The 18,533-nt window shown below is 44.3% G+C and overlaps 1 protein-coding gene across 1 annotated transcript in view; it reads left to right on the plus strand.

Moving 5' to 3' along the window:
• The window catches only part of ASTN1 (astrotactin 1), a 583,832-nt gene that overhangs the window by 31,957 nt on the left and 533,342 nt on the right, over positions 1-18,533 (plus strand). Inside the window, exon 3 of the mRNA XM_056532005.1 lies at positions 10,354-10,440. Within this exon, the coding sequence (XP_056387980.1) occupies positions 10,405-10,440 (36 nt within the window). The 5' untranslated portion in view covers positions 10,354-10,404. The remainder of the gene's footprint in view (positions 1-10,353; positions 10,441-18,533) is intronic.

The raw sequence follows: 18,533 nt of genomic DNA on the forward strand, positions 1-18,533 counted from the left end.
AATGAATTTTATCAAAAATAAAAAATCCACAAAATATTTTTTTTTTAAATCCTCTTTCTCTTCTCATTTATTGCCGTGTGCTTCATTTACGTGGGACATGTTTAATAAGGCTAGCTTTCCACCTGGAAGAAAAAAACTGAAAAATCGCCAGAAAAACTTCCGGCAGTCCCTGCTCCGAGTAGGGCTAAGCTGTGCCAACTATACAGCTGCAGGTACAGCCCATGCTGGGCAGGAAGTTGCCCAGTAAGAACTGTTAAACTGCACCCTACATAAATGTTTTTGACAGCAAACAGACCCAAACTGGCAGGTGTCACAGGATGATAGTCTTAGGTTTATTGTAATAATTCAAATGCAGCAATAAGTTCCACTTGCAGCATGCAGTATAATGGAAACATAGGCGTCCTTCACATCAGGTTCTTTACATAAACCTAAACTTCTCACCCAAAACTTGACACGTCCAGTCCCAAACTCATTCTTTTCTGGTGCATTGTATTAGTATCCAACATACCACAAACTTGCCAATCTGCTTTAGAACCTTTCTGCTGTTTAGGACTGCATCCCATACATCAGAAGTGGAGTATCTCAGTGACTTTATCTTCAGAACCTTCAGTCACTTCCAAAACCCAGACTCAAACTCTAGTCTTATGCCGTTGAGACGAGAAACCTCATTGATACATACCTCCCATCCACAATTTTACCAGTGACGTCACGGCTCCGCCCCGTGTGATGTCACACTCAGCCCCCTCAATGCAATCCTACGGAGGGGGCATCACGCCCCCTCCATAGGCCTGCATTGAGGGTGCGGAGCCGTGACGTCACACGGGGCGGAGCCGTGACGTCACTATGCTCCGTCCCTGTGATCGCTAGTAATCAGACTCGGAGCGAGCACGCTCCGGGGGCTGATGCTAACGGGGTGCTGCGTGGGAGATCACGGGGGTCCCCTGTGGCGGGACCCCCGCGGTCAGGCATTTTATCCCCTATCAGGGGATAAGATGTCTTAGCACCGGAGTACCCCTTTAACCTAACAGAGCTGGAGCAAGGGTGGTGAGGCAGGCTCTGTCCTCTCTGTCCACATCTTATGTTTTCGGAATACCTTTTTGGTAAAAAAAAAAGTATGTTACATATAAAATGTGATTAGACCCCTCATGTACTTTATGAGCTCTCTTCCCAGGGGAAAGCACCGAAAATGAACAATTTTTTTTTTTCTTCTCATTTCAGATACCTAAATGCAGGGAACTACTTGAGATTCAGTTGACTATGACAATAGCCATCATTTTATATTTTTCAATAATTTTTAATGTGTTGTGTTTTAATTAAAAAAAAAATATATACTTTACAGGCTTGATAGCTAGAGTCCATTACTTAGCCAGAGCTCAGCATTACCCCTCAAATAGGCAAATCCCCAATTATTACCCTGCTACCGGTGATCCTGGGCCTAGGCGGTAACAGGCTGGCATTATTTAGGTTGGGGAAGCCAATAAGAGTATGTTCACAGGGGCGGATTTATTCGTGAGTTTCCCACTGCGTATTTGAACGGGGGCGTGCTCTTTGCAGTTGTCCGCAGCAGATTTTTCACTGCAGAATTTTCGCTTCAGAAATTCCACCACAATCCCCATTGAACTCAGTAGGGTCTGCGGCAAATTTTCCGCAGCAGAAATTCCGAGGCAGAAAATCTGCTGTGGACAGCAGAGAAAAGTGCGCTCCCTTTCAAATATGCAGCAGGAAACCTACACATAAATCCGCCTGTGTGAACTTACCCTAACAATGGTTCTTGTCCACCCTGATAATGTCACACTGTTGCTGCTTAGGTGGTATCTGGCTGATAATGAAAATAGGGAGGACCCCATAAAAAATAAAAATTAAAAAAATTAAAAAAACGGGTCTGTTTTACAGTAAGGTGTCCCTAAAAATCCCTAAAAGTTGCAGTATTTACAGAAAAGAACAATGATTTCTAGGCACACTACCCACCAATACAAGGTTCTACATCAATTACTTGTTCATATGCACACTTAAATGTTTCTCTATATGCACAAATATACTACCACCCTGTACCAACAGGTTAGTGTGGGTGACACTGATAACAGTTTCCCTTTAAGGGGTACTCCGTGCCTAGACATCTTATCCCCTATCCTAAGGATAGGGAATAAGATGTCTGATCACGGGGGGTCCGGCCACTGGGAAGCCCCACGATCAGACATCTTATCCCCTTTCCTTAGGATAGGGGATAAGATGTCTAGAGTGGAGTACACCTTTAAATCTTCTTATTTTACTGTCCGCTGTATCGTATTTGACGTACTGGCTCTTTGTTCTCTTCAGCCTTGGCGTATAATGGGACATCTACACATTACACTTGCAGGAGCATTTGAACGTCCCATTCTACATCCATAGACATTTATATGGAGTTTGTCCCCCTTTGCAGGAATAACAGTTTCCAGTCTTCTGAAAAGACCTTCTGAAATAAATCGATTTCTACAAGAATTTGTTTCTGTGGCTATTCAGCCAGAAGAGCATTTTTTCGTGTCAGATATCGAGTGGGCCTTACTCAAAGGTTTTCATTAGGGTTGCAATCATTTAAGTTCTTTCACATCAAACCATAAAGGCACCACAGCCTACACGCCACCTCCCATAGACATGAATGGAGGGGTCGTGGGAGGTCCCAGAGGCCAGACCCCCCCCCCCCCCGTGATCAGACATTTCATCCCCTATCCAAAGGATAAGTTGTCAAGGGCGGAGTACCTCTTATTTTGTGCATTGGGACACAGTCATGCTGGAAAAGAAAAGGGCCGAACCCAAACTGTTCCCACAAAGTTGGAAGCATATTATTGTCCAAAGTCTTGGTATGCTGAAACATTAAGGTTTCTCTTCAATGGAACTAAAAGGCCCAGGGTGACCACAGATAAACTACCCCATATCATTATCCTTTGTCCACCGAACATGTTTCCTCTGCTCCAGAGACCAATAATGGTTTTCACCAGTGGACTTTACACCAGTGGTTACTAACCCAGTCCTTAAGGCCCACTAACATTCCTTTTTTGTTTAGTTACTAACAGGGAAAATGTAAAATCATGGTTTGTTAGTGGGTCCTAAAGACTGGGTTGGGGACCTTTGCTTTACATAACTTGATTTGTGTTGGTTATGTAATATAATACTGCTCTAAATTGATGGTGAAAGATCTAGAAGGGAAGAACATTCCGGAACTGACTTGTTGCGGTGGTAGCGAAGGTGTTGGTAAAGGCGACTGCATTGGTAGAGACTGGATTTTATATACCATATAATGTAGGTAGATAGATGGATAGATTTTTTTGTTTAATTGATAAGGGCTTATTTGTTATATTCAAAATGTAGAAGCGTTCAATATATTTGACATCATTGATGTAATATTGTTCCATGATCCATAAGTAAACACAGGGGAATTGTCCAAGGAGCATGCAATTAAAACTAAAACACATCTATGATTATTACAATTGATAGTGACAATAGTAGCAAACAATTAAAAGGATATATAAACCGGGAAAAAGCAAAGAGGTAGACAGCCTGTTGGGGGTGGAAAGGCATGTTAGCATAATGCAAGGGCAAGGAACAAAGGACCACAAATCATTAAATCATTAAAGGGTCAAGGAAATAGGATTGCATTGTCTTCTTGAGCTATTTGGAAGAAGATTGCTCCAACAATTGCAGAGAATGTTCATGGTTGGGTTCACTTCTATTGTCCAATAACCTTTGAACAATTGATATTCCTTCTTTCTTTCCTAAAGTACATTACAAGGGAATAATAACATTAACATACACTTCATAATGAACTGAATATAAATATAAAAAAAAACAGTAATAATATTAAAAATAAAAAATATTATATATATACATATATATTTATATGTGTATGTGTATGTGTATATATATATATATATATATATATATATATATATATATATATATATATATATATATATATATATATATATATACCATAATATCGTATTTATTGGTGTATAACACACACCTTTATCTTAACAGGAAAATTTGAGTAAAAAATTAATAAATGTAAAATAAAATCACTTCAAAGCTCTGAACTTACTGCCACATAATTTCCTCAACTTTGGTTCCCCCCATTTTCCACATTTTGCTCCTCAGTCTGATCCCTCTTGTACCACATCATTCCTCCTCCTCTATCAGCCCCTGTGCCACAACATTACACCTCCACCACCCCCATCCCCCGATCCCCCTTGTGTCTCATTTACCCCTATGATCCCCCTTTTGTGCCTTTATCCTTCCCCCTCCCCGCTTAATAATTTCCCCCCTGTGCCTCATCATTGTCCATCCCCCACCCCCTTCTCCCCTGCTATTTTCTATATTTATTTATGTGGTCCTTCTGCAGTAATAATGTCCCACTGTGCCTCATACAGTAATAATGCCTCTTTAGCTCTCCTACAGTAATAGTTCCACCTGTGTTCCTACATAGTAGTATGCCCTCTGTGCCCCCATAGAGTACAGTAATAGTCCCTTTTACTCCCCATACAGTAATAATGCTTATATGACATCATGTAGCAATAGTGCCCCCTGTGCCCCACATAGATATCCGGATACATGAGTTGCATGAAATAAAAAATATAAAAAAGACCACTTGAAATGAGGTGAATTGCAGGTGCTTTTTGGTTCAACAACTGACTTAATTTTTGTACATTAACAAAGGAACAGCAAGATTGACAGTTCAGTCATTTGAATTAGCACAATATGCTTTGTGGCTGCATGTACACAAGGTGGGTGTTACGCCGAGCGCTCCGGGTCCCTGCTCCTCCCCGGAGCGCTCGCGGCGTTCCCCTCTCTGCAGCGCCCCGGTCAGACCCGCTGACCGGGAGCGCTGCACTGACACTGCCGACGGGGATGCGATTCGCATAGCGGGACGCGCCCGCTCGCGGATCGCATCCCAATTCACTTACTTGTCCCGGTCCCCGGCTGTCACGTCCTGGCGCGCGGCTCCGCTCCTTAGGGCGCGCGCATGCCAGCTCTCTAAGATTTAAAGGGCCAGTGCACCAATGATTGGTGCCTGGCCCAATCAGTCTAATTAGCTTCCACCTGCTCCACGTCCATATAACCTCACTTCCCCTTCCCTTCCTTGCCGGATCTTGTTGCCCTTGTGCCTAGAGAAAGCGTTTACAGTGTTTGCCATACCAGTGTTTCCCGACCTTCTGCTATCACCATTGACTACGTACCTTGCCGCCTGTCCTGACCTTCTGCTACGTCTGACCTCGCCTCTGTCTAGTCCTTCTGTCCCACGCCTTCTCAGCAGTCTGCGAGGTTGAGCCATTGCCGGTGGATACAACCTGGTTGCTACCGCCGCAGCAAGACCATCCCGCTTTGCGGCGGGCTCTGGTGAATGCCAGTAGCAACCTAGAACCGGTCCACTGGTACGGTCCACGCCAATCCCTCGCTGACACAGAGGATCCACATCCAGCCTGCCGAATCCTAACAGTGGGTTAGTACACTTGAATGACTGCATAACAATACTTTGGATATAGTGGTCTCCCATCAGGGCCCAGAGAACCATGAACAACACCCCAAGTCTCCTAGAAAATTTGTTTAAATCAAAGATGGCTGCCAGCTTGTGTTAGTGTAGTTCTCTTGAAGCTAACCCCCTACCACAGTCTACCATGTCACCACATTTTTTGAGTACCAGCTCCTTGTATACAAATGCCTGACACTTCTTGGTTCCTTGCAGCCCATGCCACTATCCATCATATATTTACCACCTGACTGCCTATAACTGTATGTATACAAACATATATGACCTAACAGTTGGCCATTCCTGACCCCCAGGTGGTCCAAATCATTCAAGTACAAGTCTTTTGAGTAGGGACATTAGCTCCTTAAATGGGCACTGTCATTTAAAAAAGTTGACATGTGAAAAGTTATGATTGGTCTGGGTGTTTAGACCCACTATGGTTCCTAAAACAAGCAGGTAAAAGAACTGGCAAGCACTAGACTTCCATTGTTAGTCTATGGGATGTCTCCAACAGCAAGATAGGAAGACAAGGATAGAAAAGCTCAGCCGTATGCTTCTTCCCCCCTCGATCAATCAAAACTCGATCAATCCAAACTTTTGACATAGATATATCAATGTTTTTCCTAATATTTTGATGGTGTATTGTCTTAAATAATCTTTATTACTGTATGAAACATGTAGTGTCCTAGAAATTTGGAATTTAGACCATCATTTTTGTTATATTATTTGGACTTTGTTGAAGAAATAACAGTCTAGAGCTAAGAAAATAAAAAAAAATGCAAGATAAATTCAACATTTTTCGTTCATGTCGTTTAATGGGTCACATGCTTTTTTGAGTAAATTAGAGGATTCTGCAAATACTGTACAATTTTTTTAAAGTGCATTTAGCGAAAAGGAATTGCCTGTTCACAACAGTCTAGTGGATTTTTAATTTGAGTTTAAAGGTTTTCTTAATCAATCACAATGTTGGAAATCTTTGTAGATTGATTTTACTACAGGAAGGGATTGATCAGTATTTGTATTTGTTTTTGTTTAGTTTTTTCTTTATTGGATTTAGCGGAAATTAGCAAAGAAAACTACAAAGCATGGAGAGTTTATGTTATGTAAACAAAAGCAATAAAAGAAACGCAAGAAAAGAAGTGGGTGCAGTGCAACTAAAGAAAAAAATATTCAAGACTATTTCCTATAGTAGGACAATTCCCACTTGTATTGCAGATGGCAAAGTCAGGAACCCACAGTGGTCATCAAAAACATAAACAAATACAACTGAAGGCATATAGACATCAACAGACTTTGTAGATAATTCCTCACGTGATGCAAAAGTGTGAGATTCCCAGTGCACTAATGCAATTTTATTAAACTGAGGAGGTCGGGATATTTTCAATGTGACAACACTATGAGGCCAGGTTTCCACACATTGCTTACATGACTCTCAGCCTGCTATATCAGAAAAAAAAGTTCATGGTGGATCTCCAATTTTGAAATGACTATATTGCATGAATGTTTTAATATATTTTGTTTTACTGTTTTTCAAAGCATTGGCACCATTGATATCCCAAGTCCCTAATGATTTTGCAGATTGGCTTCATGTATTGAATATTGGTTAAGTGATTGCTTGTGATGGATACAAGCCTTGGCTTGTATGGAGTAGCAAAATTGCCTTTACAGCTGTTTTTATGGTTGTCTAGGGTTCTAATTACTAGAATCTCAGATGTCTGAACACAGGGGTCCGCCGCTTGGACCCCCCATGATATCTGCATGCAGACACCCGGCGTTCGGAACATTATGAACGCTGGGTTTGGATGGCCGTGGTCATAACATCAGACTTCGCCCCCTCGTGACGTCACCCCACACCTCCTCCATTCATGTCTATGAAGACATGAATGGAGGGGGCGTTTCGTGACATCATTATTCATGACCATGGCCCCCCAAACCCAGCGTTCTGAACATAATGTTCAGAAAGCCGGGTGTCTGCACACAAATATAATGGGGGGTTCCAGTGGCCGGACCCAAGCGATCAGACATCTTATACCCTATCTTTTGGATAAGGGAAAAGATGTCTAGCAAAGGAGTACTCCTTTAAAGGACGCAATGCAGTTGAAATTTTGTGGCAATATTGTGTATGTAATACTTCAACCTACTGAGATTATTGTATAGTAAACTGAATTTATAGTAGATTACCATAGAACCCAAGACAACTATAAAAACAGCTGTGAAGGTAATTTTACTAATCAATACAAGACAAGGCTTGTATCCATCACAAGCAATCACTTAACCAATATTCAATACATGAAGCCAATCTGCAAAATCCTTAGGGACTTGGGATATCAATAGCCCCAATGCTTTGAAAAACAGTAAAACAAAATATAATAAAACATACAATGCATAGGCCGCATGTTAGTTCTTAATAGGATCTACAATCGAGGACTCTCCTGCCTTGGTATGTTGCATTGCATTACTGTGTGATAACATTGCTTTATGTCATTCGTTGGATCCGATGTGTGCTCATGTTATTATGTTATTGTTTATACCTAAAAACTTTAATACAAATATTGAATTGAAAAAAATAAAAACATACAATGCAATAAAGTAATTTCAAAATCGGTGATACCACCATGAACTTTTTGGTCTGGTATAGCATGTTGAAAGTCATCTAAGCAACAAAAGTTAGTATAAAATGTAGTGAGTTTCAAAACATGTCACTAAGTATGCACAACTTTTTACTAAACACTTTTAACACTTTTTTTATCCTCTTATTTTGGCAAAATGATAGGATTTGCGCATGAAGAACCCCACACCTAATCTATCAGAAATAAAAGTAACTTCTCTGACATTTGGAAAATGTTGTTAATCTCTAACACCTTTGAGCTGTCATGCGAAACTGATTTGCCTAAAATTTACAGAGCGCTGAAAAGTCTGAGATGTGTTTTTTTTTTTTTATCTAATATGTCATTCAATTAACCATTCTTTTATGCTGTATGTACATGTAATGTATACGTTTTGTTAGAGATTAGTCCAATATGTTCCAGATTTGTAATATATTCTTAGTTTTAGTTGTGTTAACTAAAAAATGTGGCAATTGATGCTAGGGACACACAATGAAAGTGGCTGTCACATTAACTTTGTAAACTTAGTAATAAAATTGCAGGTAAGCTTGAGACCTGGTTGAAATTTTGTGAATTAACCTGAAGCTGCTTAACCTCAATGTAAAATTTTCAAAAACACCCGTTAAAGAGTACCTCCTGTCATGAACTTTATATATTTTTGAATCCTCCCAGTTCCCTCCCCTTCATGAGAAACCACCCCTTACCTTTGTTTTATTATTTTTTCATTTTCTACCTTGATATTGTTCTGCATCTTCTGCTCACTCTCACTGACCTCCACAGACTGAGAAGGGGTGTTCCCCAACAGATGTGACATCTTATAAAGCCCTGCAGGGGAGAACTACTTCCCTCACTCTGCTACATACAGTCCAGGGCTGTTTAGAGTGAGATGGGCTGTGATTGGCCGAGGCCGCACACACACCCTCAGCTCTACAATGAAGTCTACAGTGTGTCAGCTCTACCCTGCAGCTTTCAAAGGGAGCTGAAATAATCTGCACAATATTCAGCACAATATTCTGCACTATGCACTGAAGCTATCATGACTCTACAGTGTAGCTCAGTTCAGGTAAAGCGAGGTGAAATATTGAGCTCTATACACTGTGCTGAGCTGAGGTCCCACCTGCTTTTCTTGTCTTTTGTCTCTGCCAAGGTGCTGCAGTAGATAATCTGCAAGCAAGACCAGAAGGAAGACCCCTGGTAGCCAAATTTTTAAGCTACAATTTTTTTTTTTATTAAGAAGTATATTATAAAAGTAATTAAAATAGGCTAATCTATAACATATACATTTTTCTTACTAATGACAGGTACCATTTAAATATTATTTCTCATTTATGCTAGTGTCCTCTTATGGGGTAAAGGGGACATTGTTCCCACTCACCTGGATGGAACTGCTACTGATACCTTAAAGGGGCACTCCACTGGTTCAGTGTTCTGAACATTTTGTGCGAGTGCGGGTGCCGAGGCTCGTGACATCACAGCCATGCTCCCTGATGATGTCACACAATGCCACACCCCCTCAATGCAAGTCTATGGGAGGGGGTGTGGTGGCTGCCACGCCCTCTCCCATAGACTTGCATTAAGGGGGCATGGTGTGATGTCCCGAGGGGCGTGGACGAATGCTGAGGCAGTGGAGTACCCCTTTAACACACTCTACCATGTCTTATGTTACTTTTCTATAAAAATGCAATTGATTACCTTTTGACTTTCATTGCCTTTTAGAATTATACCATTCCTCTTATTGACTCCTTCCGAAATCCTTGGTAACTGCACTAGTAACTTAAAATGTGAAAACTGAAGTTGGCCATAGTAATTGTTCACTAAATTTCTTCATGAGGACTCGATCATTTTTGGACAGCTGCCTTTGCACAAAATGAGTCTTGTAGTCCAGTTCTGCACATGTCTCTCCCTGAATTTGGTTGTCACTCATTACAATGCAGAATTGATATAGTCCACTAATATTTACACCTATTGAACTTTGGATAAACAATATGGCCATTGGTCCCCATCACAAGGGTCACAAGGGTGTATTCTTTTGTTTTGCTCTTGACTATCGCCTGTTCCAAAGGAGGAAACATTGGATGTTTTAGCGATGTCTTCAAGATTAAATGTTGAGTCTAGTAGATGGATACAGGCACTGTTCTTGGGTAATACATACTGGTGCATTGTAGCTTGAAACCATAATATTATGAATAATAATAATAATCATAATAATAATAAAACATAATTTCTATTTCTTAATTTTTTTTCCAGTTTCTTGCAACCAACTCCACCTGATAAGCCTCAACAGGAATTGGCTAAAAGATGTCCCAATCATGGAGCACATTCACCCAATTTCAAGTGGGTAATAACTTGGTTTTCTGTCTGACAATTTTCCCCTGGTCACTGCTCCTTGGAGCCACTGTTAAGATATCCAAAATATTGCGGCAAAGGTGTTTTTTTATCAAACCAGTGGGTGACGAAAGAGGGAGAGAGCTAATGTCTCAGCAGAATAATTTCAAGCGAGTGGATAAGTAGATAGCAAATACTAAAAGGCGCTGCTGATCCTATCGAGTTATGAGAACGGTTACAATTGACCAAGAATCTCTGACTCTGCGCAATGCAAAAATTGAATAATTTCTTGCTATGATTCAAATCTTGTCTGTGGCAAAGTATAATTTATAGAATTATAGATGAACTTCCTGATACAGAATTGATATTGGGCAGAAAACCTTTACTGCTATGCCCGCATTAGTGATATGCCCAATGGCATATTGACATGGCTTTTCACCTGGAATAACACATCCAATGGCTACCTTTTCTAGACAGCCTTATATCTGTTTTGAATGGAACTGTTTTATTTATGCTAAGAAACGGAATGATGGGTAATTAAATGGGCACTGTCAGATACAAAAACTTTTGATATGTTGTAAAGCATTCAAAAACAATAGGTTTTGCAATTGCTTTCATTAGAACATTTTCAGTATTTCATACTGAAAAATCCAGTCAAACAACTGCCCCTCCCCCCTGCCTGCTTGGACGCATACTAGTCCTGCTGTGTCCATGTGTCATCACCTATGTCATGGACACACTTCCTTGATTGACAGCTGTGGGCTCAGGGCTCACAGCTGGGGGAAAAATCCTCCCAAGTGTCAGCTTGTGTCCCGCTACCCTCAGTGAGGACAAGCTGGGAGTTGTAATTTTGCTAATGCTAGGGAAGATGTGAGCATACAGCATACTGATGGTGGGGTCGGGGACCTGCACAGGGAGGCCACGCCTCCTCCCTTTTGAGAGGAATTAAGACTAGTGAGCTAAATTAAAAGTGTTATAAAAAAATAAAGGTGCTAGACACATAAAAATTAGATGTACATGGTCAGGATTAGGTACTGAGTGATATATATATATAAAAAAAAAATTTTTGTTGGATCTGACGGGTACACTTTAAGTTTGAATTATGCATGAGTGGCCTATAGATCTCCACATATACTGTATTTATGATTCCCTCAGTAATGAGAAACATTATCCCATTGGTCCCACAATAATAGGCCTTTCTACAACAAGCCAGTATACTTCTCTGTACTGATGAGGGTCATAAACACCCCTAAGCAGCTGTCTATGGATGGGTAAACACTCCTTCTGGCTTGGTTTACATTCCCAGGCATGCCCTAAGGCTCCTAATTGGAGTCAGACAGCGGTTGGAAGGGAAAATCTACCTCCAATAGGTGGCAGCAGAGAGCTGCTTTATATATCATCCTTCCCAGAATTCCCAGTGAAACATGAATGGCCTGTAAATCTCCACATATCTTTATGCTGTCCTTAAGGAGAAACATTATTCTTTTGGTCTCAAATTATGTTATAGTTTTCACTTCTGACCTTATTGACCTTATTCCCAGTTTTTGAAAACTTACATAAAAAAAGAGTTTAAAAAAGTAGAAAAGGAAAATAAGAAAAATTGCCCATAACCAACATTTACATCCCAGAATTGATTTATCCAAGACACTCTTGAATAAGTCCATAAAAAGTAACAATTAGTTAGCTGGGGACAACTCCACTTTTTTGTACCAATTTTAAAAATTCTTCATCAACATGTCTGTTTATTGATGAGATTGGTTGCTAGGACAGTGGGTCATGGTGAACTCTGTAAAAGAATTTAAAAGGGGTCTGGATGTATTTTTTGAGAATAACAACATTACAGGTTATGGATTCTAGATCTGTATGGACAGAAGGTTGGTCCAGGGATTTATTCTGATGCCATATTTGGAGTCGGGAATTCATTTTTACCTCGAGTATGAGTTTTGTTTTTTTTTTGCATTCCTCTGGATCAACTCAGTAGGGACTCATTGAGGTTCTAGGTTATAGGTTGAACTTAATGGACTCTGGTCTTTTTTCAACCTCATGAACTATGTTACTATGTTACTAACTACCTTGTATATTTTTGTTGTACATTTGTAGTCTGTCCCCATTTTCATAGCCAGCTCTCCACTCCACCCATTCGGCCCAGGCGTTTTTAATTAGCAGGAGACTTCATATGGGTTTCCTCCTAGCAATCTCCCAGCCCTCTGGTAGAGAGCACATGGTAGGTATTCACACTGGTGTGGTGCTCTGTGATGGCCATTTTTGCTGTGATGCTCTGTCTGTGGGGTGGTGTAGCCTGGAGCCAGTGGCTTGGTCAGGCAGAAGTGGGGCTGCCTGGCCACTGAGTAATCCCCCCTGTGGGCTTGGTGTCAAGGAGGCAGTGGTCACTGCCCAGCACTATGCCAATCCTGACTAGGAGGCTTTGACGTGGCGAGTGGGCTTGTACTTTTTGATCCAAATGCATACTAACAACCTGTTAGTTTTTAAATTATGCTTAGAAGCAAGTAGATCTAAATACAAATGGTGGATGTGTGGCTATGTTTCTCTATTTTTGTTGTATCTTGTATATTAAATGAAACCTGTCATCAGGTTTTACTTCCTTATGCTGTTTACACAGGTCTATGGGAGGTGGGGAGGGTAAAAGCATTATTCCTACCATATGCGTTGTAGAGCAAACCGGTCTAGCAGTGCTTGGTAAAAGAAGTTTTATTCCGCTGCACGCAGTATGGTAATGACTGGACTGTAACTAATTACTGCAGTTTATCTGGGATCACACCTTGGTAGTCATGATTGACAGCCAAGGGTCACATGCAGTAGCCAATCACCATTTAAGGGGTACTCCACTCCCCAGCAAATGGAACATTTAGTTCCAAACACTGGTGCGTGCTTCGGGGGTCGCTATACCCCCTCGTGATATCACTCTCCTCCCCTCGTGATGTCACACCCCTCCCATAAACTTGCATTGAGGGGGTGGGGCATGATGTCACGAGGGGGCGTGGTGACCCCCGAAGCCTGCACCAGCGTTTGGAACACTGGGGAGTGGAGTATTCCTTTAAAGCTCTAAGCAGTTATGCCCTTAAGCCGACGCTTTACTAGCTGCTTCAAGTGATGTAGGAGGCTCCTAAATTGTCAATCATGTCTGCTGAGGTAAATTGTGACTAGTTATGACCCTGATGACTAGTTAGCAGTCATTACCATATGGTTCGTGACGGACTAAAACTTCTTTCAGTGAAGATTGGGAGACCAGCCTGCTATACATCGCATATGGTAGGAATCATGCTTTAACCCCCCCCCCCCAGACCATTGTTAACAGAGTTAGAGGGTAAAGCCTAGTGACAGGTTCCCTTTAAAGGGTTACTATAATTTCAGCCGGCGGCGGCAGGATACGGGTGAAGCTTTGTGATCCTGTTGCCTTAGACTAGCATTGAAGCTCCCGTGGTCAGACGTACCGCCTGAAATCTCATCCTGACAGTCCCATAACTCTACATGAAAATACTTTAATTCTCCTTAATTTTGTATTTTAAATGTTATGTATTCCATATAACTGGTATACACATCTATTGTTATAGAACAATTGAAATTTTTGAAAGATAAATAGATCCAGAATTTTAAAGACAATTATAATGACTCGTCCATTGTTTGGTCTGAAGGTTAAACTTTTCTAGGTTCTGGCTTAGCTTGTGTTCGGTTGGTGTGGTTACATAGAAACATAGAATGTGTCGGTAGATAAGAACCATTTGGCCCATCTAGTGTGCCCAATAATCTGAATCCTATCAATAGTCTCTGGAATTATCTTATATGAAGGATAGCCTTGTTACGCCGAGCGCTCCGGGTCCCCGCTCCTCCCCGGAGCGCTGACGGCGTCTCTCTCCCTGCAGCGCCCCGGTCAGTCCCGCTGACCGGGAGCGCTGCACTGACATGGCCGTCGGGGATGCAATTCGCACAGCGGGACGCGCCCGCTCGCGAATCGCATCCCAAGTCACTTACCCGTCCCGGTCCCCTGCTGTCATGTGCTGGCGCGCGCGGCTCCGCTCTCTAGGGCGCACGCGCGCCAGCTCTCTGAGACTTAAAGGGCCAGTGCACCAATGATTGGTGCCTGGCCCAATTAGCTTAATTGGCTTCCACCTGTTCCCTGGCTATATCACATCACTTCCCCTGCACTCCCTTGCCGGATCTTGTTGCCTTGTGCCAGTGAAAGCGTTTAGTGTTGTCCAAAGCCTGTGTTACCTGAACTCCTGCTATCCATCGTGACTACGAACCTTGCCGCCTGCCCCGACCTTCTGCTACGTCTGACCTTGCCTTTGCCTAGTCCTTCTGTCCCACGCCTTCTCAGCAGTCAGCGAGGTTGAGCCGTTGCTAGTGGATACGACCTGGTTGCTACTGCCGCAGCAAGACCATCCCGCTTTGCGGCGGGCTCTGGTGAACACCAGTAGCCTCTTAGAACCGGTCCACCAGCACGGTCCACGCCAATCCCTCGCTGACACAGAGGATCCACAACCTGTAAGCCGAATCGTGACAGTAGATCCGGCCATGGATCCCGCTGAGGTGCCGCTGCCAAGTCTCGCTGACCTTACCACGGTGGTCGCTCAGCAATCGCAGCAAATTGCCCAACAAGGACAGCAGCTGTCGCAGTTGACCGCCACGTTTCAGCAACTTCTGCCTCTGCTACAGCAGCAACCATCTCCTCCGCCAGCTCCTGCACCTCCTCCGCAGCGAGTGGCCGCTCCTAGCCTCCGCTTGTCCCTGCCGGACAAATTTGATGGGGACTCTAGACTCTGCCGTGGATTTCTGTCTCAATGTTCCCTGCATATGGAGATGTTGTCGGACTTGTTTCCTACAGAAGGGTCTAAGGTGGCGTTCGTAGTGAGCCTTCTTTCAGGAAAGGCCTTGTCTTGGGCCACACCGCTCTGGGACCGCAATGATCCTGCCACAGCCACAGTCCAGTCCTTCTTCGCTGAAGTCCGTAGTGTCTTCGAGGAACCAGCCCGAGCTTCTTCTGCCGAGACTGCCCTGCTGAACCTGGTCCAGGGTAATTCTTCAGTGGGCGAGTACGCCATCCAATTTCGTACTCTTGCTTCCGAATTATCATGGAATAACGAGGCTCTCTGCGCGACCTTTAAAAAAGGCCTATCCAGTAGCATCAAGGATGTGCTGGCCGCACTAGAGATTCCTGCCAACCTGCAAGAACTTATCCATTTGGCCACCCGCATTGACATGCGTTTTTCTGAGAGACATCAGGAGCTCCGCCAGGAAAAAGACTTAGATCTCTGGGCACCTCTCCCACAGCATCCTTTGCAATCTACGCCTGGGCCTCCCGCCGAGGAGGCCATGCAAGTGGATCGGTCTCGCCTGACCCAGGAAGAGAGGAATCGCCGTAGGGAAGAAAATCTTTGTCTGTACTGTGCCAGTACCGAGCATTTCTTGGTGGATTGCCCTATTCGTCCTCCACGTCTGGGAAACACACGCACGCACCCAGCTCACGTGGGTGTGGCGTCTCTTGGTTCAAAGTCTGCTTCTCCACGTCTCACGGTGCCCGTGCGGATTTCTCCTTCAGCCAACTCCTCCCTCTCAGCCGTGGCCTGCTTGGACTCTGGTGCCTCTGGGAATTTCATTTTGGAGTCTTTGGTGAATAAGTTCTGCATCCCGGTGACCCGTCTCGTCAAGCCGCTCTACATTTCCGCGGTCAACGGAGTTAGATTGGATTGCACCGTGCGTTACCGCACAAAACCCCTCTGAATGTGCATTGGACCCCACCACGAAAGGATTGAATTTTTCGTCCTCCCCAACTGCACCTCTGAGGTCCTCCTCGGTCTGCCATGGCTCCAGCTTCATTCTCCCACCCTTGACTGGACCACCGGGGAGATCAAGAACTGGGACTCTGCTTGCCACAAGAAATGCCTCTCCCCCCCTCCCAGTCCCGTCAGGCAAACCTCAGTGCCTCCTCAAGGTCCCCGTCCTGGTGTCACCCTGCCCCGGGCCAAGCTTCACCCTCTGCCCTCCCTCCCCATTCCCACTCCTGCTGTACGGCCTGCCTTTGAGGAAACCCTTCAATCACTCCCGGTGTCCTCATCCCATGGGAAGCAGTTACCGGACAAAGAAAGGGGGAGACCTAAGGGGGGGGGGGGTACTGTTACGCCGAGCGCTCCGGGTCCCCGCTCCTCCCCGGAGCGCTCACGGCGTCTCTCTCCCTACAGCGCCCCGGTCAGTCCCGCTGACCGGGAGCGCTGCACTGACATGACCGTCGGGGATGCGATTCGCACAGCGGGACGCGCCCGCTCGCGAATCGCATCCCCGACGGTCATGTCAGTGCAGCGCTCCCGGTCAGCGGGACTGACCGGGGCGCTGTAGGGAGAGAGACGCCGTGAGCGCTCCGGGGAGGAGCGGGGACCCGGAGCGCTCGGCGTAACAGTACCCCCCCCCCCCTTAGGTCTCCCCCTTTCTTTGTCCGGTAACTGCTTCCCATGGGATGAGGACACCGGGAGTGATTGAAGGGTTTCCTCAAAGGCAGGCCGTACAGCAGGAGTGGGAATGGGGAGGGAGGGCAGAGGGTGAAGCTTGGCCCGGGGCAGGGTGACACCAGGACGGGGACCATGAGGAGGCACTGAGGCTTGCCTGACGGGACTGGGAGGGGGGGGAGAGGCATTTCTTGTGGCAAGCAGAGTCCCAGTTCTTGATCTCCCCGGTGGTCCAGTCCCGGTCCCCTGCTGTCATGTGCTGGCGCGCGCGGCTCCGCTCTCTAGGGCGCGCGCGCGCCAGCTCTCTGAGACTTAAAGGGCCAGTGCACCAATGATTGGTGCCTGGCCCAATTAGCTTAATTAGCTTCCACCTGTTCCCTGGCTATATCACATCACTTCCCCTGCACTCCCTTGCCGGATCTTGTTGCCTTGTGCCAGTGAAAGCGTTTAGTGTTGTCCAAAGCCTGTGTTACCTGAACTCCTGCTATCCATCGTGACTACGAACCTTGCCGCCTGCCCCGACCTTCTCCTACGTCTGACCTTGCCTCTGCCTAGTCCTTCTGTCCCACGCCTTCTCAGCAGTCAGCGAGGTTGAGCCGTTGCTAGTGGATACGACCTGGTTGCTACTGCCGCAGCAAGACCATCCCGCTTTGCGGCGGGCTCTGGTGAACACCAGTAGCCTCTTAGAACCGGTCCACCAGCACGGTCCACGCCAATCCCTCGCTGACACAGAGGATCCACAACCTGTAAGCCGAATCGTGACAAGCCTTATGCCTATCCCATGCATGCTTAAACTCCTTCACTGTATTTGCAGCGACCACTTCTGAAGGAAGACAATTCCATGCATCCACTACTCTCTCAGTAAAATAATACTTCCTGATATTACTTTTAAACCTAATTTTATGTATTTTAAAGTCTCTATCATATCCCCTCTGTCTCTTTTTTTCTTCCAAGTTATACATGTTAAGGTCCTTTAACCTTTCCTGGTAAGTTGTATCCTGCAATCCATGTACTAGTTTAGTTGCTCTTCTCTGAACTCTCTCTAGAGTATTTATATCCTTCTGGAGATACCTCCTTCAGTACTGCACACAATTCTCCAAGTGAGGCCTCACCAGTATTCTGTACAGTAGCATGAGCACTTCTCTCTTTCTACTGCTTATACCTCTCCCTATACATCCAAGCATTCTGCTAGCGCTTCCTGCTGCTCTATTACATTGTCTTCCTACCTTTAAATGGTACCTCTCATCAAAAAAAACTTTTGATATATTATAGATTAATGTATGCAGAATAACTTTACAATTGCATGTTATTAAAAAATATGCTTCTTTCTATTTAATTTTCCACTTTGAATAAATGACCACTAGGGGTCTCCCTACCAGTCCTGTCAGCAAGCATTTCAGACTCATGCTGGAGTCCTAAACACTAGGAGCTGCCAGTCTGCTTTGTTCACAAAGGAGAACACTCAGACCTGCCAGCCTGCTTTGTTCACAGCCTGTTTGGCTGTGAACAAAGCAGGCTGGCAGCTCTGAGTGTTTATGACTCCAGCATGAGTCAGAAATGCTTGCTGACAGGACTGATCGGGAAAAATACAATATAAAGAAGCATATTTTTCATTAACATGCTATTGGAAAGTTATTCAACATT

The sequence above is a fragment of the Hyla sarda genome, chromosome 7, assembly GCF_029499605.1.
Source record: "Hyla sarda isolate aHylSar1 chromosome 7, aHylSar1.hap1, whole genome shotgun sequence".
Classification (NCBI taxonomy): Eukaryota; Metazoa; Chordata; class Amphibia; order Anura; family Hylidae; genus Hyla; species Hyla sarda.